Source organism: Globicephala melas, chromosome 16 (genome assembly GCF_963455315.2).
Source record: "Globicephala melas chromosome 16, mGloMel1.2, whole genome shotgun sequence".
Taxonomy (NCBI): domain Eukaryota; kingdom Metazoa; phylum Chordata; class Mammalia; order Artiodactyla; family Delphinidae; genus Globicephala; species Globicephala melas.
Genome location: NC_083329.1, coordinates 22,079,415 through 22,104,425, shown reverse-complemented (window position 1 = coordinate 22,104,425; position 25,011 = coordinate 22,079,415). Strand labels below are relative to the sequence as shown.

General features: G+C 41.2%; 1 protein-coding gene across 9 annotated transcripts in view; it reads right to left on the bottom strand.

Moving 5' to 3' along the window:
• The window catches only part of LOC115844941 (VPS10 domain-containing receptor SorCS1), a 790,264-nt gene that overhangs the window by 91,187 nt on the left and 674,066 nt on the right, over positions 1-25,011 (bottom strand). For all 9 annotated transcript variants that reach the window (XM_060285969.1, XM_060285968.1, XM_060285966.1 and 6 more), the window contains 7 exons: positions 20,576-20,678; positions 20,234-20,310; positions 18,270-18,361; positions 16,884-16,991; positions 15,089-15,206; positions 13,451-13,581; positions 10,216-10,329 (listed from right to left, as the gene is read on the bottom strand). In XM_060285969.1, coding sequence (XP_060141952.1) covers positions 10,216-10,329; positions 13,451-13,581; positions 15,089-15,206; positions 16,884-16,991; positions 18,270-18,361; positions 20,234-20,310; positions 20,576-20,678 — 743 coding nt within the window. The remainder of the gene's footprint in view (positions 1-10,215; positions 10,330-13,450; positions 13,582-15,088; positions 15,207-16,883; positions 16,992-18,269; positions 18,362-20,233; positions 20,311-20,575; positions 20,679-25,011) is intronic.

The following is a 25,011-nucleotide window of genomic DNA, read 5'->3' as shown; positions in this document are numbered from 1 at the left end:
CAGAAAATGACCAGCAATGTCACACGGTAATTATGGCATCCCAGTGAGTTAAACTCACTGCGTGTATCAGAAACATGCATCAGAAACTCCCTGCGTGTTTCAGAGGCAAGGCACTACGCAAATTAAAGGCAGCTTATAATTTTTAATCACTTAGCATCCAAGCACACCTGTGATTCTATCTTGGTGAGCAGCTATGAAGGCATGGGCCCACCATCACCAGTGGAATCATCAGATAGAGAACATTCCTTTTGTTTGTCGCTGTTCTGACCAATCATCGCCACAGGCTTTTCTGAATCCTGCAGCAGTAGGAGTCCTGCTTAAACCCAAAGCACAAATCCATCCCTCTGGGATTCTGCCACAGAGAAGACTGTTGGTAATTTAAAAAAAATGCTCATTAAAAACCATTCTGAAACCATTTTATTTCCTGGATGAAAATGGCATCACATTAGCCCTACCAGACCAGTCCCCGAAATTTAGAAGAAAATTGTGCAGAAATACAGAGTTCATTTACTCAAGTAAGCACACACCTGCATTACAGAATGGTTCAATTTTCATCCCAGCAGCAATCCCTGGGTCTGAGTTACATAAATGAATAATACATTTAGTATGTTATTAAATGGGGCTGCTTACCTCTGTAATAACAAGGCAACTTATGATTATGTTGGACCTAAGCTCTGAATATTACTGGGATGCATTTAGTTAGTAAAACATTCTTCAATCTGCCAAGAATAAAAATGTTTTGTAATGGCAAGGAAGTCTTTGTACAATTACTGAAAGGAAACATTCTGCAAATATACCTTTGATATTACCGACCGTTCATCTGTAGATAGTGTCTTGTTACTTCAACAACCCCAGTTTCAGCTTCTCTCTTCCTTCCTTTCTTGATACTCCTCTGTCATCTTTTCCTTTTTACCCCTACTCTCTTTGATCTTCCTTCTGGCTGCCTGCCAGTCTTAAAAAAAAGAGGGAGGCCATAGTTTTTCTTTGTCAGAGTAAAACTGTAAAAAACATTGGAAGTCTTCATATCCTGTGATTTTGCTATTCAGCAGTTCTTTTTTTAATTTATGATTTTGTACAGATGTTTATGGTACAGATGTTTGATATAGATGTTTATGACTATTCAGTGTATGCTAAGTTGACAGTATAGTCTAGTTTAGTCAATCACAACCCTGTATGTGATGTCAAGACCCTGACCCCAGAAATTATGGTTTACTTGAGAATTCTGGGCATCAGTGTGTTTTGTTTTTAAGTTCCCCTGGTGATTCTAGTGTGCAGCCAGGATTAAAGATCACTGCCCTGGTGGTTCAAACTAGTGTTGTGGAACCAAATAGTCTGAGTTTAAATGCAGGCTCTTACTCATTAGATACACTTGGGCAATTTACCCAGACTCTAATGTTTGGGTTCTCTGCATGTAAAATAGGGATAATTACAGAATCTTTCCCTAAAATTCTTGGGAGGATTAAATGAGATAATGCATTCAAAAGGACTTAGCATCGAATCTGGCACATTGCAAGATCTTAATAAATGTTAAAATATCAAAAGGTAGTAAAAAGTCAGTATTTAAGGTTTTAAATATTAGCTTGCTCTTATACAGCAAGTTCCCTGAAAATAGAAGCCATGCTCTTACTGCCAAGATTATCTTAAGATCAAATCAGACCACATCAATTCCTTCCTTAAAATCATTCAAAACTGCCTATGGCTTACCCATAAAGGGTAAAGTTCAGGTTTAAAGGAGAGCTCCATGATCTGTCCTCAATGCATTTTTTTTTCAGCTTTAGCTCTTTCCACTTCCTGACATGCTTCCTGAGCTCAGGCCAGGCTGAAGTCTACATGTCTTCTTCTGCCTGTGTTGTTCATTCTGCCTGGGATGGTCTTTACTCTGTCAAGCTTCTATTCATTCATTAAAAATCAGTGTAGAGGGCTTCCCTGGTGGCGCAGTGGTTGAGAGTCCGCCTGCCGATGCAGGGGACACGGGTTCGTGCCCCGGTCTGGGAAGATCCCACATGCCGCGGAGCGGCTGGGCCCGTGAGCCATGGCCGCTGAGCCTGCGTGTCCGGAGCCTGTGCTCCGCAACGGGAGAGGCCGCAACAGTGAGAGGCCCGCGTACCGCCAAAAACAACAACAACAACAAAAATCAGTGTAGAAATTATGTTTTCCTATGATGTCTCCTCTTTTTTCACAGTAGTTGTTACACGTAATGACCAAGAAAGAGCTAGAACTCTAGGTTTTCTTATAGTCAAGGTAGGTCTTGTTGTCACTGAGCTCTGTTAACCCTCATTTGTGCACACGAGAAAAAATTAAATAGTTTAATTTCTTGGCTTGTACTATCTGTCTTTGTTTTCAAGGGAAAACCACCTTGTTACAATGACACTTAACTTGAAACGAGACATGGGGCAAGCCCTGGGGACAGAGAAGGGAGCTGGTTCTGGGGACGGTGTATGGCTAGCACTTAAAATCTTTCTAGATCCAATGTGCTCATGTTTCAACAATAATCTTACGTAGCAGCCATAACCCCAACATTCAGAAAGAATAGGGTTCCATGGCTGACTAAGCAGGTTCTCCAAGTTTCTCTCTTCAAGGCAATAGCTCTCAGGACGTTCCCCTTAAACTGAGTAAGCAGGCCTTGGGATTAGGGGACTCTACTCAGACAGAAGACTAGGTTGAGGGGAGAAAACTTCTCTTGCATTAAGCAGGATGGAAGCACAAGTCATTTAATTTGAACAGTAAATAGAATGTAACTTCATTCTGAATGCCAACTTGATGAAGTGAGACATATGGCCACGTTAAACTAAATGACAGCATCAAAAATCACGAGAATGGCTCATGGAATCCACTGCTAGAGTCAACTAGTTGTACAACAAATTTACAGAAGGAAAATTTCCCTACTTTTAAGCATCTGCAGTCCGAGGAATCCTAATACTGAATCATTTCAAATTGGTCATGAACGTGTCAGAACCTGAAGGGGTCTCAAAGACCATCCAACAGAATCCCTCTGTTTGCACATAAGAAAAAAAAGAGATGCAGTTTAGAGGGCTTGCCAAGCTCACACAGGGGGCAAGTAGTGGTTATGGGCCTTGGGACTGAGTTTGGAACTCTCCTGCCATAATGCCATACCACGCGGATGAGGACTGTTGTTGTCAATACCATTGATGTGGGCAAGGACAGCGATGTGAGGAACCAGATCTCCACATACACCTTCTTCATTACAACCCTAATGCCATCCCATAACAATATGGGAAAATGCATCTAAGAAAGATAGTCTGAAAAATCAACTTTGTAGCCACAGTTATGGAGCGTTTGCTGTGAGACTGCACGGGTGAGTTCCAAGAAAACAGTTACTTGGGTCCTTGCAGTGCTGGGTCTATAAACAATGCAAGTGATTTCCTTCCTGTGGACTTGAAACACATGCACCACTTTTAGGACCAGTTATTCTCTGTGATGCACAGCGACAAATCTTGCTGAATAAATCAGACTGAACAGCAAGATTCCTATCAGGATCAGAAATGGGATCACTTGGGAAATGACCACAGCCCCCAAGAGACCCTGGAAATAGCAACCCCAGAGCACAGTGGCAGGATAACCAAGGTCTAAATGTTTTCATAGCTGATGTAGAAAGGAATATGTTTCTAGAAAGCATTTTTATTTATTTGTTTTTTTAACACCTTTATTAGAGTATAATTGCTTTACAATGGTGTGTTAGTTTCTGCTTTATATAGAAAGCATTTTTAAAACATTCTAAATGTGTGTTGACAGTATGGGGATTGCTATTTTGCTATACTCTATGTGTATATATTTTTTCCTGGACCTACTAAGTATTTTTATATAGATACTGAATTAATACTATTTTAAAATCTTTTTTTTAACTTCCTGAGTAAATATTCCCATTGAATATTGAGAAACTAACCCTGAGGATCAATAAGAACTGTCACTGCACATTTACATTCTTTCGGGAGGGATTAATGGCTCCTCTAAAGAAACTCCACAGACAAAAATTTCTATACCCACTTTTTTATAAACACATCTAGAAATCTCTCTGGCTTAACAGCAAAAAGAAATCTGTCCCTTGAGAAGGTTATCTTGGCTTCTTAGAATAAACCAGCCCAATGTCTACTTTATTTTATATTTACAGAATCTTTTACGGTTGGCATGAAACAAGCAACATCCTAGTTAATTTGGCAACTTAAATTTGTATCATGTTCCCTGGATCCAAAACACCATCAACAAGATTTAACCATATATAAGTACAACTAAATAAGCTTGGGCTTCTGTATGTGCAAACTGAGATATTTATAGTCATCGATGGAGAAACAGAGGAATGAATTTGAGGTTATTTCAGCACTAAATGCCAGAGGATATACAAATGAATACTGATTTCAAGTTATTTGAAGAAAAGGGACTCGTTCACTAATCAGGTACACGTGTTATCTGCCTTGAGTGGTGCTGGGGGCCGACGTGTGTTTCGATGTACAGTGGATACTAATCATGTGACGTTATGAGCCTACACAAGCTGTTATTTCAGTTTTACCGATGACCAAACAAGGGCTTAGGTTAAATGTGTCCTAGATCTCAGTACTGTCATGACTATTAAGTATGAAGTAAATGTCTGGACTATAGATACACAATAAAAGGAAGGTTCCCCGTCCTTTTTACCTTCACTCCAGAGGACCCCTTCACCCCAAAAGTCCAGAGGCTGGTGATGGCATCTGCATTTTGTAAAGTGACTACTATCTGCTAGGCACTATGCTTCATATACAGTATCATATTTAATCAACCTCCAAAAGCAAACAGCAAAATGTTATAGGTTACGAAACTAAATCTCAAAGAAAGGAAGTCACTTGCTAAAGGTAAATGGCAGAGATTGGATTAAGACTCTTAATTTGTTTCATTCTAAAATAACTCTGTTTTTCACCAAACAATACATTCCCCCTTTGAGTTCACTCTGTACCCACAACAGGCTGAGGCCCCATTACCAGTCTCCTTGCTTTCCATGGAATGGCTTGTGGAAGGCATGAAGGAAAGGGTGAAAAGAGGCAGGGAGAACGTGGTTAGAAGCATGCTCACACGCTGTCCTGTGGTGTGGACATTGGACACTTGAGACCACTGGACCAAGCCCTAAGGACTGGTGGCTACAGCCACCTAGAGGGACATTCTGTACCTATTTCAATACTTATTCCAACTCTCTTTTCTAAGACTTTGCTAAGAACTGAAACAAAAACTGCACACCTGTTCACTTCTACACAGTGAAGCTGGTAACAATTTTGGCATCTCCTTGAAATAGCATTTCTATTGGGAATAATAATAACCAATGCTAGAATGTTTCCATCACAGTGAAGTGAGTGAACCTGAGAACACTTTATATATCCAGGGTAATAAACTAACTGTGAGAGCAACCATAACCATTTACAAAGTGAGGCCTTAAAAAAAAAAAAAAAAGGAAGGTTTACCTACATGCTTTCAAGTAAACTCGCAGAAAGGTGCTACTGGCAGATTTGCTTGTTAAGCTTGATTGACAAGGGACGATCGTTTAGTAGACCTGTTCAGCTCAAGCTCTGATTGCATGGCTGCAGTCTGTGCCCTGCCGTAAGAGACTGGGTGAGGCAAGTGAGGTGCCTGGAGAGTGAAATCTACGGAGGCAAGAACTCGCAAACCAACCCTGCCCTTGTGATTCCTCTGCACTTCATCCCAGCCTGAAGCTAATACAGATTCTGTGCTGACAACCCGAGATGGTCGTGGATGGCTTAAAACAGGCATTGCAGGGACTCAAAACGGGGCCCAATGGCTCCTTAATTCTATAGACTTCCAGGCACAAACGTCAGGGCTTGTCCTTGAGAAAACTACCGACATGGCCTTTTCACCTGGATCATCTCTTGTTCCTTTGCCTACAATAACCTGCTTCACACCTTCTTAACTTGGGAAGTCCTGCTTGCCCTTCCTCTCGGTGTTTCCTTACAGAATCCATTGGTGTCCGTGTTTTACAGGAGGGTGGCAGTTAATATAACTGAATCTCTCATGTGTGGGACTCACAGGCAGTGCGTGGGCAGGAAGCTGGTGTTTCAACCCTTAATGGGGGAGGTATTTGGCAATGCCTGGATACTCAACTCTAAGAAGCAATCAGCTGACTGGGTGGAATTTGCTTTAGGAGCTATCAGAAAGACCTTCAATTGCCAAAGAGACTCTAATTATTGTTGTAGGGTTTTAATAACAATTATTATGTTACGAGAACGCTAACTGCAGCATTGTTTATAGCGGCACAAAACAGGAAATGACCAAAATGTCCATGAAAGGGATGACTACATAATCCCATGTGCTTGAATCCTAGGGAGTTAAAAGAAATTAGATGGGGCTTCCCTGGTGGCAGTGGTTGGGAGTCCACCTGCCGATGCAGGGGACACGGGTTCGTGCCCCGGTCCGGGAAGATCCCACATGCCGCGGAGCGGCTGGGCCCGTGAGCCATGGCCGCTGAGCCTGCGCGTCCGGAGCCTGTGCTCCGCAGCGGGAGAGGCCACAGCAGTGAGAGGCCCGCGTACCGCAAAAAAAAAAAAAGAAATTAGATGGAGAGTAGCCTTATATACTCTGACTTGGAAAGATGTTTAAGTTATGTTTTTGAATGAAAAAGGGAACTAGTAGAACAACATATCTAGTAGGAAACTGCACATAAAAACAACGTAATTAATTTTGTATATTTTTTTCTTGGCATAATTATTCACTGACAAATGCAAAGGAAAGTGTTTAGAAACATGCATATCAAACATGCACAAGTGTTAGATCACACTTGTGTGGGAAAGGGGGCCAGGACTGGGGTGATAATCTAAACTGGCTTTTTAAACAGAGAAAACATGTATATTTTTTTGTAATTAAACATCTGTAAGTGAAAAGCTAAATATTTAATGGCAGCATCGTAGCAGCTACAACAGATGACTGAATCTGTGCTTATGAAATGCCACTGAATCAACATAGAGCCAAGGGACATCTGGGGTCAGGGACTGGAGTGGTATTCAGAAGGGCAGAAAGTCCTTTTTCAATTTCATCTACACTTTCTCTCTTGCCAACTCTTGAGCTGGCTACAGACACCGCAAATGGGAATTTGATGATACTGGGGCCTTCCGTGAGGGTGATTCCAGGCCCCTGTCCCAGCTAATGGTCTTCCTATTTCTGATGCAAATGTGTAGTTTAGACAGTATGTTGATCTGCGGGGTTACGATTTATACCCCTGTCCCCGACCTTAGCCCATACGGCGCTATGCAGGTGGTCACTCTTCCACCTGCGAGCCCCTTACTTTTGAGAGCAGGGCGTTCATCCTATCTGCTGATAACTGGTATTAATCATATGTTCCTTTTACACAAACTTGCTCACTGATGCTGATGCTTTTCTGCAGAAAGTTTAAATGGCATGGATGAAACCAGCAGATGTGGTAACTCAAGAAAAATCCCTTAGGGTCAGACGCTCTCAGGTAATGGCCACCGAGAGGAACAACCTTCTGAGAGCGGAGGTGGAGCCCTAGGAAGTAATATCTGTGATTGTGTGATGAATAAACATAACTGCATTGACAAACATTTATATACCTGGACACATAATGCCGAACCACTTTTTTAATGGAAATGTTAGTTTTATAGGGCTAGATGAAAAATCCCATTGAATAGAATATTATAAATTATTCATCTCTGATGTTTCATTTTATATAGGTTAGGATTTATTTGGGTTTCACATACTGAGTTCACCAAAGGAATGGTGAAACCTATTTAGGGGTAGCTGAAAAATGTGTGTGTGTGTGTGTGTGTGTGTGTAAATATATGTATATAATTATAAAATTAAAATACATATATATTCTCAATAAACTGAAAAGTGAGGGGTCATCAGCCTTCATTCCGCCTTATTACAGTGATGTGAGTCGCATCTGGAACAATTAGACCCCTCTGTACTTCAGCCCCCTCTCACTAATACCAAAGAGACAATAGTATAACTCCCCTGACTGACAGTGAATAAAAATCAATTCTGAAATTAGCTTCAGGGGCTCCTAATGCCCTTTACAATGTCTAAACATGCCAGTACATGCAAGTGATAAAAGTCCTGTCTTTGGCATTTCTTCACCATTAAGTTTAGTTATTTCACCAGCCCTTTTCAATTTCTCCCATGATGCTAGATGCTGAAGACCTCACCGACCCATTGCTGTAAAAATGTTATTTGTATTTTTCTCAGATTTTGTGTTTCTCTTCAAATAAATCACAGCTTATTTCTTTATTCAATCAGAGATAAGAATATCTGACGTATGTGTCTATGTTTTTTCCCTCCTTCTGCAAACAGTTTGAATGGAACGGATGAAACCAGCAGATGTGATAACTCAACAAAAATCCCTTAGGGTGAGATGCTCTGAGAGTAGTATATATTATTTTGGTAATTTCTTAAAATTAAAAAAACTTTTAAAATTTCAAATACAAAAGTACATAAATGGAAACATGAACATCCTCTCCTCTGTATTGCAGCTCGCATGAGAAATGAGAAGGGCAATTGTCAAGTAATGTTGGTCTATTGGTGAGGTACCTACTCTCTCCCTCCCTCCCTCCTTCCCTTCCTTCCTTCCTTTCCTCTCTTTTTAACTTTTCAATATCAGAATTCTTAAATATGCACAAATGAGAGAAAATAGTATCATAAATACCCATGCCCTCATTAATTTATCTTCAAAATTTACTAAACCCATCCCTTTTTCTCATATTTTAAAACAAATGCCATACATCATGTATCTCTAAAAGATAAGGTTTCTTTTTTGAGCCTAACCAAAATATCATTATGACACCTAAATATATAATATATTTAGTTAATATAATAGAAATATTTAGATTTAGATATAACCTGATATCACCTGTGGTGGTCAATTTTATGTGTCAACTTGCATGGGCCTCAGGATGGCCAGATATTTGGTCAAACATTATTCTGGGTGTTTCTCTGAGGGTGTTTTTGGATGAGATTAACATTTAAATCAGTAGACTGAGTAAAACAGATTGCCCTCCCTAATGTGGGTGGGCCTCTTCCAATCAGCTGAAGGCCTAAATGAAACAAAAATGCTAACCCTCTTCTGAATAAGAGAAAATTTGTCCTGCCTGACTGCCTTCAAACTGGACAGTGGCTTTCTTCCTGCCTTCATACTCAGATGGAAACATCAGCTCTTCCTGGGTTTTGACCCTGCTGACCTTCAGACAGGAACTACACCATCAGCTTTCCTGGCTCAGCATCACAGTTCAGACTGGGATGGAAACAAACCATCTGTTCTCCTGGGTCCCCAGCTTGCCAACTCTCACCCTGCGGATGTCAGGATTTGGACTTGCCCACCTCCATAGCTGGATGCTCCCATTCCTTATAACAAATCTCTTTAAATATAAATATATATATATATATATATATATATATATATATATATATATAATCTGCAATTGGAGATAGAAAAGCATATCTCTGGAAAACCCTGATTAATACATCACTAATCACCAGACCACAGTCCATTTTCCCATATGGCTCAAAAATGTCTTTTAATAGTTTTTTTGAATTAGAATCCAAACAAGTTCCACACACTATTTTCTAAGTCCATAAATATCAGTTACAGTTGTGGGAAAGTCACAGAATGGTTTCCCTTTTATGGTATTTCTTAAATAATATTGGATAAACCCCACAACACAGATCACTGAACACAAAATTTAGACTCTGTTTCCAGATTTATAAAGATCAGAATGCACGCCTTCAATGTGTCAAGACTGGACAGAGAGAAAATGAAACACATTCCTACTAACACTAGGATACTCTTGAAAAGTCAATGAGCTTCTTTTCTGCCTCAAGTTTCCACATCTATAAAACAGGAAATGCACATGGGAAATATTTGTTTGGCCTTCCACACAGGGATGTTGTGAAGGTAAAAGGTAGCCTCGTGTGATTAACTAGTTCTGAAATAAAGTATCAAAAAATGAAGATATGTATATATTATCATCATCGCCACCTTCATCCAAGGAACCTGTTTTGTTTCTTTGTTTGCAACTGGGGTCTTATTCTCAGACGAAATTTGCACTATTAATGCAAATTTGTGCTGCATTATTAAAATGAACAAAAGCAAGTAAATCAGTGCTGTAATGAAATAGGCCTGGCGTTTGATCAGAAGTAAGTCGGTAAGTTTAACACAGGCTGAAAAGCAGCAGAAGTTGACCTCCAAAGGCCACTGCTTCAGACACTCACCCAGTACTATTGAGGTAACTCTGTCCCAAGCTGCAGTCCTTCGACAGAGAAGATGGATTGAACCAAAAGGCTGGCAGGCACTGACCATTGCTGTGTCGCTCATAACCATAGTCACTGTTGGGGAAAGAGCCAAGAGAAACCTTTCAGTAGATGGCAACATTACTGACAACAATTGCACGTCAGTCCACAGCCAGCTTCTACCCTGGTCAATTAGTCAAAAAACAGGCATTCACTGAATCAAAGCCTTTCCAAAAATGGAATCTTTTTTTTTCCATGGAATATCTATCAATTACCCATGAAAACATTCTACAGAAGCCATTTTGAGAAATGTTAGCTTGGAGGCCACAGGGGTGCATGTGTAGAGAAGAAAGCTCAATGCCCAATAATTCCCATTAAACACCTTTAAGCTGGGAGAGTAGATGTTCTCATTAGGGGGAGACACAGTACTGATTGTGGTTGGGCCCAGAGAAAGCTATAATGGTGGAAGTCGTCCTCAGTGTCAAGTTTCACTGAAGAGTTTAAGGCATTCACACGTGGCATAATCCTCATTACTAGTGATGTCTTTGGGGTGCTCTTCCAAGACATCTGGATCTACCAAGGAGAGCTGAGCCAGGTCTCTCTGTGCACAAGCCATATGCTTCAAAGTCATAGCAGGAAAGGAAACGTCCTTCAGGACTGCTGCAAGCATTCCCCCAAGGAAAAGCTCCGTCCTATGCCGTTAATGCTGCCAGTTGCTTTAAATCTGCTCTCTAGTTTGAAAATAGTCAAAGACTTTTCTCAGCCTCCTCGCATTCTTATCTCCAGGAGCCTCTGAGTGGCCTGATATTCTTGGCTTCTGAAAGATGAAACCGGGCGCAGAGTATGGCAACAAACTGCACCTTCACACGCACAGATAACTCGCAGGTGGCCATCAGTGAGCATTAGTATGAATTGGCCCATCTGTGTAATGGAAGAGAGATACTGGCACATGACGGTTGGGGAAGGAGAATTAGGTTTGCTCAGGGGCCTGTCACCAGGCAGCTGGCACCTAGAATTCTGCCCATCCCAGCTGGATTTGGTGCTGATGCAACACAGCACGGGTAGGAAGACTTCAGGAACGCTGCCTACAGGACACCCAGTGTTCATTTAAGGAAATTATTTTACAAACGCTGAAGAATAACAGGCAAGGTCATCTGGTAGAGGGCTGTCCAGGGGAGAGCCAAGCCAAGAGAGAACATTCAGTGACAACCACCTTTCATTATGCTATAGTCAAGAAGTATCACTGAAGCTCTAGCTACTAGTAGAAACCAATAAGAGCATGGCGATCCTTCCAAAATATTTTCAGAAATCATGCAGTTACAAAAATCCCATTTGACCAGGTAACCTTACGATGGCCTCGTTCATGATGCCTTTCCCACTTCTCCAATTACATTTTAGTTAGTGGGATGAGCAGCAGATTCCAATCACGAATGCAGGAATTGGGCCAAGACTAAGGGGAGTGAGAGATGGGGAAAGGGGGAAACTTAACTGATTTTCTTACCCTGTGTTCTTTTCACCCTAGTCAAGCTTAAAATTGAGAAGAAAACAACACAGGACAATGCCAACAGCAAAAGACTAGCTTATGTTGGCACCTTGCAGAAAAGATTCCCAAAGGAACAAAGGTTTCCAGAAGAAATCAGGGAATTGGGACTTACTTTTTCTCTTTGGTTTTCTATGTGAAAATAAATTTGCTCTCTGCCAAAGAATGACTGTTTGGTAAGGCCAAAGTCAAACCACTAAGATAAAAAGTTAACTCCCCATACGGTTCCTCCTTGAATAGAGTGACTGAAGGAGAAGCAGTCAGGTTTCAGAAAGAGGGATGTGATGAATGACACACTCTCCATGGAACTTTCCCCTGTGAATGTATTTCAGGATGTCAATCCTGAAAGGTAGGACAGAGATAAAATATTTTTGTCATTGTAACAATGTTACACTGACTGAAACAGAAGTCAGGGCTGGGGAGGTCCTCCCAGAATTCCTTGTGAGCCCCCATGTAACTGAAGCTCTGCCTTCCCTCTGGCTGAGCCCGGAGAGATAAATAACTGACTCTTGGCTTGCCTTCTTTACCAACAGGAGAGGAACAGCCTTGGGTTATCGGTCTGAGTTCCGGCAGCCAGTTTGCCGGGACTACCAGTACTATTGATTTAGAGAACACTCCTGTCATGGTAGCATGACAGATGACTTCCTTTTTCTAAGATACGTGATGTGTACGTACACAGTATTTCAGCCCAATCACTGATATTTTGATGATCAGATACGTGACCGATGATCGTTACGCGGCTAATATTGTTACATGAATGTCTTTGGTTCTTACGTTGGCCAACTTCCAATTATTTAACACTGATATACACATTTAGCAAATGCTTTCTCTAAACCAAAAGCATATAAATAAATTTTATAAAGAAGAAGGAAAAAAAGGAACAGAAAGTGAGATGGACATGATCGAGGGAGTTACCACCTACTCATCCTCACTCATATTTCAACCTCATCTGAATGTCAAAACCAGAACAAAGCAAGGGCATCACTGGACCCACAAGCTAGCTTTCTGCTTAACTAATGCTCCAGAAAGAACACTGTGGCACTCTGAGTATATTTGACTTCTCAATGTCTTAGTCCTTTTCCAGTTTAAACTAGCTTAATCCTGGTAAAGGAAGAAGTCTCTCTTACCGCTGGGTTCACAAAGCCACAGACGGCAATACTAGTGATTCTATTCTTGCGCTGAATTCAGAAAAGTCTTCCATGGGTGTCACAAGCAATAGTCAGCTAACCACTGATTGAAAACATCCAGGTATAGACAATTTACTGCCCTACACGATCACTGTTCCACTACCAGGAACCCTAGATTCTAGAAAGACTTTTATCTTGAGCACAAATATGTTTGCTCCCTGAAACATCCACTTATTGTTTTCAGTGTTGCTGTATGAAGAAACTCAGGGTCTATCTAGTCTCTCTTTTTGTCCTGAGATCTGTCAAATATATGAAGATAATTACCAGCCATCTTCTGAGTCCTCCTTAAGTCTAAAGAAACCCCTGGTTTTTCCATATACACACGCACATAGCTAGTAAGCCATGATGTCCCCAAGTGGTAATTTCACATGAATGTAGGCTTGTCACTTGGATCTACGCATGTTACTATTATTTGATATCTAAGCTTTCATTAAGGCCCACGTGGGTTTGAAATACTAGACGACTCTATGGGATAACAGTACAAGCTCACCAGTCAAAATCAGCCTCTGTGCAGACACAGGGTTCAGACTCCATAGCCCCTGCATATTTTCCTTGCATACATTTCCGCTCTGATTTTCTCTTCTTATATATCCTTTTCGCTCCCATGATGCATGCTTCCCCCTGTAAGGAGACAAGAATCTCATGCAGTCGGGCACATAGCTTGGACCTTCCCTACTCCACATCAGGACAGTTCCGGGAGATGGTCTCAAACCTTAGTGTAATGTAGACATATGCAGTCTGCTTTGTGCTAACAGCATTTCCTTTCCGATTCTAGAGCCCTATCACAGAACATGATGATAAAGCAATCCTAAGAAGCACTGAGGGTGTGTCCGAAAGTCCGGAACTGTATGTATCCAGCAAACCTTTACTTGGCAAGGTATTAAGTACAGTGCTATGAGGGACACACAGACAACTAAGACAACCTGCAACAGTGTATGGCCAAAAGATTTTGTAGTAATTAAGTTCAATTCTTCTGTAATAAAAAATGTATACATCTGGTCATGTATGAGCACATGAAAGAAGAATATCGCTAAGAAACACAGAGGTCCATTGTGCCTTGATTTATTATGCCTCTGCCCACACAACTTTATAGCACTGATTTTATATCCATCTACCAGATAAGCAAGAGCGCTAAATGCGGTGTTTCTCCACAAGATAAATAAAAGCTTTGAATATCCCAATGCGTGTGCACTCCAGAGGGGGAAACATCAGTCACGTAAAGGAGAGACCCTTTGATTGTTGAGCCTCCGAGGAGAGTGGGGGATTCCAGCTGATGTAGCTCCCACCGTCAAACCCAGCTCTGTGTGTGTGTCTGAAGGACCAGACGGAGTTCTGTCTAAGCTAATCTACACTGTCTTTCTTGAGCAAACTCACTTTAACCAGCTGCATTACACATCTACATGTAATTATATGATTTAGTCTAGGTTTGCGGTATATGATGTGTCACGCTCTGAATATGGTGATGGCTTTGCAAGCAAGGGCCTCTATCGTGTGCTTTGAGAGGCCGGCAGAATGAGTTCTGCCTTGGGAAGTCGAAGGAGAGATGCTTTCAGTCAAGCATTCTGATATGAGCAGGGTAGCAGAGGGGTCAGGATGAAGGAAGTTTTCCTGTTAATAATTCTGCATCCTTATATCACAAGTACCTTGGAAGGAGGCAAGAAGTGCTACCTAATCCCAGGGAAGCATAGCAGTGGGGAGGAAGAATTTTACTGGCACCACTCACGCAGCATAACTTTGTTATTTCATGTTACTGTTTGCATTGCCAGATAAAACTGAACAGCCTTTCCTCACCCTTGCCCCCATACCCTGCAGCCAGATGACACGCTCAGATAAATTATGCCTGGATCTCCGTGCTGAGTTGGTATTTCATTTTGAGTTGTAAGTCTTAGCCAAGCACATTTGAATTTTATCTCATTATATCCTAGTACAATAAAAACAGAAGTCACTTCACAACAAGCTATAAATGTTGAGTTTGTTCACTGCTGTGGCACACAAAACACATTAAGAAAGCACCAGATGGACAATTTTTGCCCAGAGAACCCCAATTCCTACACTTTAATGACTTGCTTCCCCCCAGTACTCTCCACGCCTCCCACCCAGGACTCAACCTCAGCTCCCTCCCTCCTACCTGGCTGTGCAGCTGCCAGGGTCTGTAGTCTTCCTCAGCACAGCGTCTATCGAAAATGGACTTGTAGTCCACTTTGACCAGCTGCCATTCAGAGCGGTGGCTGAAGTGTCCAAACACTCTGCAGAGTTCATGACGATAAAAATAATCACAATAACAGCAATGCTGACAGTTATACGTCATTTACTGAATGCTTGCTATGAGGTTAGCACAACGCTAAGCATATTACATTTTTTTTTTTTTTTTTTTTTTGCGGTAAGCGGGCCTCTCACTGTTGTGGTCTCTCCCGTTGCGGAGCACAGGCTCCAGACGCGCAGGCCCAGCGGCCATGGCTCACGGGCCCAGCCGCTCCGCTGATATTGATATCAATACTGTAATATTGATATTGTAATATTGATATTACACATCACTTGATCCCCACACACATTTCTGAGGAGGGTTGCTATTATTGGCTCCACATCACTTGTCGGTAACCTGAGGCTCAACGAATTTTGTTAACATGCAAAAACCAAAGTCAAATCACTAAGAACTGGTAGAGTCAGAACCCAGGGTGTTTGACTTAAAAGCCCACTTTTATATATTGTACAACAAGAATGGTTGACCAAAAATAAAAAACAACCAAAAAAAATTGAGAAAACCATAGACACTGCCTTCTTTGCGGTCCAAGATTATACCTCTAGGTTCTCTTGCTAGAGTACATCATTCCCACGGATTCCATGCTATTTTACCTTCCCACCAGTCCCAAGGGAAAGTGGGCAGCAAGGCTGAGGAGTTATAACTACTTCCTACTCTGTGCATTCTATTCTCCTTACTCAGAGAGACTCAGCTATTTAATGAAGTGTTTTAATCACCTATTGCCGATATAAATAAAAGCCACAAAGTAGCCTTTTCAATCAACTTTTTTTCATCTGTGTCTTGCAAACATGAAAACTGAATGAAGACAAATTATGGAATAAATTGCTAATCCAGCTATGTTTACCGTGGGCAAAATGTAGCTATTAGGCATATGAAATTTTTGTTGCTCTTTTCTATTGTTAAAAAAAAAGGAGTAGGGAGAAAAAATTAGAAAATGTACCAGCTATTCACTTTGATTTAAAATTTTTCACTGCCGACAGGATCAACTGCTTTGAAATTTTCCCTCTCTGTTTTTCATGTCCAATTTTCCAGGAGAAGGAAAAATCACAGTTTCATATTTCAAATTCAAAGCTCATGTTTTGAAACCCAGAGGCAGGCAAGCCATTAATCAAGTCTTTCACAGATTAATGATCATCACTTTCCAGACAAGAATGAGTATAAATGCAATTTCCCCAAGAACAGACTGTTCTCGTGGTTTCCCTAATATGCCTCACCATTGGGTTAGGTAAAGAGCCAGGGAAAAATAACACGCTTTGTGGGGTTTTCACCAAGCTCTGCGTTCTGCCTTAAAGTGAAAATCACTCTGACATGCCTGTCATTTTCCGTATATCAAGCATGTTTATTATTAAAGTTTTTAATTGATAGCTTTATTTTCTCTTGAAATAATCACTTCTAATTTCCCTAAGCTCGCTCAGTAGAGGAAGAAATAGGCTGTACCATTTTGCTGCCAGCCCTCAGTGTGGGTCTCCTAATTGCTAGCAAAGAGCCGAGAGAATGGAAGCCCACATTATTCTTTTCTCTTTGCTGTGGAATCATGAAGTCAGATGTAGTGCCTTTGCTAGCAATTTCAAACCTGACAGTAGCAATGTGAACAGGCTTATCTAAAAAACAACATGTTTCCGGCTCTATACTTAGACTAGAAGACATCATAGTTTCCACTTACGTCATGATTAGAGTCTCTTCCCCAGGCTCACCCAGAACTCCATCCACAAAAAGTGGAATAGATGTGAAACTGTATTTGCTCCAAGATCTCCCTTCATCAAAACTTAACCTAATGACAGAAAAAATAAGTCATCGGATCTCAAAAGAAAAATCCTTTCCAAGAAAGGATACTACCAACCAGGGAGAATACGTTTTAGAAGTACCTGGGGCATTGTCAAAGTGAGGCTTTTATATGAATAAGTGTTCTTAATTACATCAGAAGGTAGATATACAGTTAGCCAAGTGATTTGGGACCCAGATGTATTATAACATCAATAAGGGGAGAGCTGCATGAAACGGGAATGATAATAAGTCTTTGATAGGATTTTTTTTAATTTGGATATTTTATTAGGCCTTAGACCTCAATGTGACCCTCTCCAAAACCTCGTTACAATTTAGCAGCAAGTCTTACAGGTGATTCTGAGAACAATGGCCGTTATGAGACCCACTGAGACGGACTTGAACCAGCCACCTCTATGTGATCAAACCCTTAGTGGTATCCTTCTTACATTGTTACAAATCCTGGTTGACTCACTGAGTAAACTGATGCAGAAGGACAGACTCTTGAAAGTAAGAGAGAACTCTGCAACTCAGATGGTCACACAGAATGTTTCCTTTGCTCTGCCTTTCTCTAGGATGTCTTCCCCCAAGCTAAGCCTCTATTTCTCTTATTTCTGCAACTTTCCCTTTCGTCAGCAAAGTAACCAACAGTGGAGGGAAAAATCAAGCCTTTGACTTTGAACAAGCCCGCCTGTGGAGAAAGCCATTTTCAAAAACACAGAGGAAAGAGTTTATTGGAAACCCCTCTGGAAGTTAAGCCTTGAATGTCCATCCATCTGTGGAAGACCTACAGGGAGAGTTGCAGAATATCACTGCCCCCAAAAGGAAGCTAAGGAAGTAGGATCAGGAGAAATGAGATCAGAGCAGAAGTGTCATGAACTGCTGATCTCTGTGCAGAATGCACATAGTGAATGCAAATATTAAACTCCAGGAGACCTTATTTGGGAAAGCTGGTTGCAAGAAATTAAGCTATTCAGAGATTATCCTTGCTAACCATTCTACCCATGACTGTACTGAAAGAATAAGGTACTGGAGGTACTGGCGGGGGCAGGGGGCTGTCACATTTGAAAACCATAATACGGTTCCGCTCTAAAAGGCAGAATCAAGCTCCCTTTCTCTTCCCCTCTCCCTCTCTCTCCTTTCCTCCACCTTCTTATTGCAGTAAAGCAAAGGTATAAGTTACATTCTAGCAGACCTTGACAATTTACTACAACCAAGATCACAGTCTGACAGCCTGACTTAGACTGGTCTTAGCTGTGCAGAACCATCAAGGTGCATGACTCATTACCAGAGATGTCGAATCGGGAGAGACGTATGCTTCATAGCAACCAGGACTCCACCTTGATCCAGATACAAAACACTGTGCTCTTCTTCAAAGATCTGGAAGAGGAAAAACACACAAACAGGGACACACACCCACAGCCACACACACCCAGGGTTCAGAGAATTAGTCTTCATTTGAGGAAAAAAATTCTCTCCATGACAGAACTGGGTTCCCCCAAAGCTGTGGGAAAATGCAAGTTACGAACAATGTTTCCCAAGGTGGGCTCCATGTACCACTGGTGTTACATAAAATGATTTTTTGTGCTCCACAAGAGAAACTTAAATAACTAAGAGTTATGTATTCATATTTATAATCCCATCTTTTTGTGGTAAGTTCTATTGAGTCCCATTTATGATGATGTTGAAATATTGGGTAATTGTCATATTGGATAACATCTTTAGACGGAAGAAACATAAGACATACTTTATTCCAACATTATCATTTTTACAGACGAGAAAAGTAAGGTTTAGAGAGAAGTGGTGACTTCCCTAAGACCCTGTAGATGGTAATTGACGGCGCTGGGACTTGCAGCGTAACAGTGCCCTTTCCAGATGTAATTATTTCAAAGTTTCCAGGTATTACAGGGGGCAGATGTTCTTGTTCAACTCAACAGTAGTCATAAAGTAGTTGTAGTCATAAAGTCTGATCAAAATGAAATCTATCTTTGGGTACATGTGTCATTGGGTCTCTCCCCATATGTGGAGAGATCAATCTGAGGTCAAATGGAGACCGGCTGAAAACAATTTCTAAGTCCTCTCCATACAAGATGCATACTGTGTTCTCACAGTCACACTGTTAGTATAGCCTTGTCTTTAGTTACACTATAGACATCATTGTTTCCCCTTTGTTTACTTCTTATACCCAAGATGTTTCCCAGGCCTATAGGAGAGGCTTCTTTGCTTTGTTTGGGATGTTATAAGGAAAAAAAAAAAAAAGACACCCTGGCTCTCTAACTATTGTCCATAGGAAGCTTAATAGTCCATTATATAGCTCCTATATACCTCCAAGATCAAAAGTCCCGGAGTTTTTTAAGCAAGTTTCTTTCCTGCCCCACTCTTCTCAAAGCACGTGAATTGCAGCGCAGATCTATGAAGCTAGGAAATGGTAACGAGACCATAACATGGATATCTCTATCTAAAATTTAAAGCAGAGTGTTCTTGTTGCTGTGTGATTACCTGTGCATTAGATTTCAATTTAAGGTGCTAGTTACCGTATGATAATTAAAGGTCAGTGGCTTATTAACACATATTTATTGAAGTGTAACAACCATGCATTAGGCACATATCTTTTTATGATCCTAAACCTCATTAAGTGCCTGTTTTATAACCTGGGAGTATCTAATTTTCATTCAGAAGAAAGCGGAAGCATTTAAGCTAAACACATTGGTTGAAAGTAATTCCATTTCTACTTTCCCTAACATATGCACCCTGATGGTTATTATTCTGTCTTTTGCCCATGAGCTTTAAACATCTCAGAACACCACCTGGGTAATGGTTATTTCTATATCACTGCATTCCCCTCGTTTCTGACTTCAAGGCAAGGGGAATTTATGGAGGTAACCTGGTGTTAGGTATATAATCTCTCTTCCAGGCTTCACGTTCCCTACATAATAAACTCCCCAGAATTTTAGTTTTCCTTTCATGGGAAAAATTCAGTCATATCTAATTTGGTTTCATTGTCACTTATAAACTTTCTCACATATACGGTGGGATAAAGGGTCATTTTTATCAAACAAAGAAATCAAATTTCATAAATGTTTGCTTAAGCTCAAAACATTTTGAAAGACATTCATAAAACAAAAAGGAAAAGAAACACATTGATAAGATTTAGGATTTATGTGTGGCTGAATAAGTTCCCAGAATTGAACCAAGCTGGAGAATTTTTATAACATTTAAACTTCAGTAACCAGACCCAGGATACTTTCTTACCTGCCTCCAAGTGTTCCCTGCATCTGAAGAGACAAACATGCTGATGTCGCTGTCTGACAGCTCAGAACCTATGTTACCTGGAGAGAGCACATCACCATCAGTGAAGGGAACTTTTTGCAAAAGCTAACAATGGACTATGCTGGCAGTGTGCTTTGCCCGAGATGGATTTAGACTGCAAACATTATATCTGAGCAGGGTTTTTCACCATACTTGCCTCAGGGTCAATGGCTTAGGTGCCTTTCAAAAAAATTTTAACTTGCTCATTAAGTTCCAAGCTCAGATATCTAACTTGTTAAAATAAATACAATTTACAGCAGTGAGCAAACCGGGCAAGCTTCTTACCTGAAGCCACTATGATGCTGGGAGCTGTGTCTCGGCTGGCAATGATCCCTGATGTGTAGGGATTCTCAGAGACCTTAAGGTGAAGGTGTAGTGAGCAATAGGGCTGAGAAGAGGAGAAATGAGGGTCATAAAAGCACATCATTTAAATGTTCGTTTAAAGCTCAGATTCAGAGCACCCGCCATTCATCCAACCATCCCATCTATCCATCTATCTATGAACCCATCCATCCACCCATCTTTCATTCCACAAATATCTGGTGCCACTAAGTATAAAAGAGCTGCCAAGCTGCTGAAGGAGAGAGCACCTTCATTTGAAGTCTAATCTACTGATAGAATTGTCATTTGGCCATTCAACAAACATTTTAGCACTTTATCTGTAACACACGCGGTGTAGCTTATGAAAGAGTTACATTGACTGAAGTTTGGTCTCTGCCACCTAAGGAGTATATAATTTAAGATCCTTCTATTGATTATCAAAAGAGAATATTTTAATAGCCATGAGATCAGCACAGACAAAATATGAAATTCTAGAGGATGACGAGCCTATGTCCAACTTTGGATGAAGGGAATTTCCAGGAAAAAATGGCGCCTGAGGCAAAGGTGGGTAGGATATGAACTGCACATGAGATGTTCAGGAGGATAAAGGACATTTCAGGCCTAAGGAAGATCAATAACAAGGAAAAGAAACAGAAGAATTGAGCTGTAATACAACAGATAGTCAGGTAAGACCAATGAGGAGAAATGATATATGACATTGGAAAGAAAGTTTGGCCAGGCTGGGAGGGCTTTGAAGAAGTCACTTGGCATCTCTTAGACATTTGAAACCTTGGTCTCACTTCTACAGAAGAAGCCGTATGACGTGTGAAACTGTCCTGACATCCACCAGACAACCGACATAGCGTCTGTGTCAGGGTATTAACCGACCCAGTGTTATTCGATATAAATGTCATTCTTATAGACAAAATGCACTAGTAATAACAACTTAAATAAAAATTTAAGGGACTTGTTTGTGTGTAAAAATCTCAATCAACTTCTCAGATTAAGACATGCAACAGTTTTTCAAAACGGGATAATAAATCTTATACAAATTTCATTTAAAATAGTTCTTGTACTGAGTTGTCAAAAACTACAAGTTTGGGTCTGAACCCACATCTCTCTTCAACTCTCAGGAAGATTATTTTCTAATCTTATAGACTTGAGTTTTTGGAATCACCAATGTATCTCTGTTATTACTTTCATTCGGCTCTGTAAGTCGCAGCCAGCAGGTCTTCAGAGCGCTACAGAGATACAACGATTACACGTATATGGGACACAGTAAATGACAAACTAAAAATGAAACTCAGGAATAAAAGCAGTCAAAACACCGCTGAAATAAAACAGTGGCTCATAATAGGGTCTTTTCCTCACTGCCAACACAGAGAGTAAACTCTCAAGGAATGATGATCGGGGCTTCCCTGGTGGCGCAGTGGTTGAGAGTCCGCCTGCCGATGCAGGGGACACGGGTTCGTGTCCCAGTCCGGGAAGATCCCATATGCCATGGAGCGGCTGGGCCCGTGAGCCATGGCCGCTGAGCCTGCACGTCCGCAACGGGAGAGGCCACGAGAGTGAGAGGCCCACATACCGCAAAAAAAATAAATAAATAAAGGAATGATGATCGTAATAAATTATTGGTTTTGCATGAAAATTTCATGTAAAGCTTTCAAAAAAGGAATTTTTACTCTACAATGTTCCGTAAGAGTAAGAAGACCACCCCCATAAGAAGAAACAATCAGACCCAAAAACTTGGCTTCCTTTTGTCCAAGAGGAAGACCAGAGCGGGTACTGTATGTTGTAGAGGCCCCAGGGCAGTGCTGACCAACACTCAGGCAGATGCTGAGAAAGGATAAAGCAGAGGTGTCAAACCATTGTTCCATGAAAATTTTCCTGACAACTGCGGCCTGTCAGGATCTCGTTCTCGGATGTACCACAGTTGATTTTACCATACAATCCTGGATCATCTATCTGAGGTATGCAGTTTTATCCCTCTAAGAGAGATACTCTACAAATAAAGAGGAAACATCAAGTACTACTTTGCATCTTCTGTAAAACCTCACATAGAATCTAAAAAAGACAGTCAATGAACACTTGAAATATCAAGCAACACTTTCAAGTTAGGACACGAAAGACCTTACTTTACCGTTTTACTCAGAACAATGCCAGAAGTACATGGGCTCACGTATAAACCACATCACCAGAATAATGTGAGGATCTCCATGGCATTCAAAGCAGTGATCACTACTTGGGGATTATACCTAGACATACGGGCTTAGTGGAGGGCCTTCTGTACCCCCCAACAGAGCAGGACATCCCTGGCCCAGGGAGCACCCAGGCTGCAGTCTTGAGCCAGCCACTGGCCACGTACTTCATCACCCTGCAGTCTGGAAGACTGTGAACCTAAGTTGCCACCTGACCCAAGGACTATTTGATAAAGGCCACTTGCCATTACAAGAGAAAGAGGGCATTTTCAATTAGCCATTTCAATGCTGCTCTGTTGCTCTGGCTTTAAGAGGCCTGAGATGAATTAATTTGGGAAGAAAAGACACCAGTTCATGCAGTAGCAACAACATCAGAAATGATCTTTTTCGTGGACTTTTCTCTCCACTCTCACATTTGTAGTACTGGATTGCCCCCAACTGGTACAAGCAAAATATTCTGTGGCTTTTTTTTCTCCTTTCTTCCATTTTTTTCAAGGAAGTTATACAGTCCACATCAGTGTTTACAGAAAAACAATGTTAAGTGATTCACATTCCCTTTTTTTAACTTAAACTTTTATACTTGAACAGCTTGAGACATTTATCAAAATTAAGTCACCGAAGATTAATACAGGGGTTGTTATAATGACTATCAGGCCATAGCAAACTCCTGGAAAACACAAGACAAGGTTCTCCAATTCTTAGGCACATCTTCCCCAGGCAGGAGGCACTCTGTCCACCTCTGCCTTCCTGCCGCCTTCTCTCCCATTAGCGAACATATACTGAATATCCGAACATCTTTCCAGAGTTATCTCCAATTCAGTATGAGTTAAAACACAGCTTATCCCAAAGACCTTTCTCTATTTCCCTTGACTTTTCATATTAAAAACATACAGAACTGTACACTGAAACCACCATGACCTAATAGCTGACCTCCCAAGAATGGAGGGACCAGCGTACATGTTTGGAAGCTGCCTGCTGTCCTGACTCACGCATAGTCAAGGGGCATGGGATTATCATCAGCTGGTCAATACTCGGAGCAACTAGATCCTTAGTCTTTAATCTTTTCGGGGTCAAGTACAGAGTTTGAGAATCTGATGCAAATTGAGAACTCTCTCCCAAGAAAAAGCACACAAAGGAAGCACACACACAGAGCTTTGCATTCAAATTCAGGGAGTTCACAAACTCTCAAAGCCCATGGTGGACCTCTAGGCTCCAATGACCTTTCTTCTGCCTTATCCTTTTATTTCTTATTTTAACCAACAAAATCTTCTGGCCCTTGCAAGTGTTCAGTAAATGCCTGTTGAATTCAACTGATCCATGAACGAGCTGAGCTGCTGTCTTCCTAGCACTGTGAGTGGCCAGTGGAGAAGCACTAAATGATGCAAGACATTCCCCCGCCATGAAATCAATCAACCTAAAACACCGTTCCGTATCTGAGTCAACCAGCTTCTCATTTCACTTCCTCTTTACCCCTAGTCTCTGAATTAATAGCCTTTACATCTCATCTTCATGGTACCTTTAACCCGAAGGCTCCTCATCTGAATACTGTACTGAAAAGCCAGCTTAGAGTTTTCACAAATAAGGCAGCAGGTAGGCTCCCAAAAAGTATTCCTCAAATCCACATCCTACACACACATTTGTGCAGTTTCTGATCCTGAGTTGGAGCATGGAATCCATTTGATTTTTAGTAAGGAGTCAATGGCAAAGTAGAGGGAGGTCTCTGGGCCAGTTGGCTGGGTATGGGGCATTCAGCACTGCTCCAATTCAGCAGAACGTGGAGAGTCACAGCCAGTACAAAGGCGGGGGAAGCAGAATCGAGAGTCTCCTGGGGTAGCTGGCTGCTTAGCTCCAGTAGGAAACTACTAAATGAACCCACGAAGAAGTCACGGCCTCTCTCCATGAAACAATATGCTTCCCCTCAGGGTCTGAGGATTTGTCACAGGCTCAGCTCACATCTCGCCTCTTGGGAGCCCAAGCCTGAGGTTCTGGAGTCAGGTGGACCATGGCCTGTAACACCCCATCTAATTGTACAATGCAGTCTTCAGAGGAAAGAAATCCCTGCTGAACCCTCCAGGCAATCACTCTAAAAGTCCTAAAAATACAGCCTCAAATTACCCTGGATGTCTTATTTTTATAGAATACATTTTACCAGGAACATTCCATTTGGGGCTGCAATTCTGAACTTGTTCCACATTTGTAATA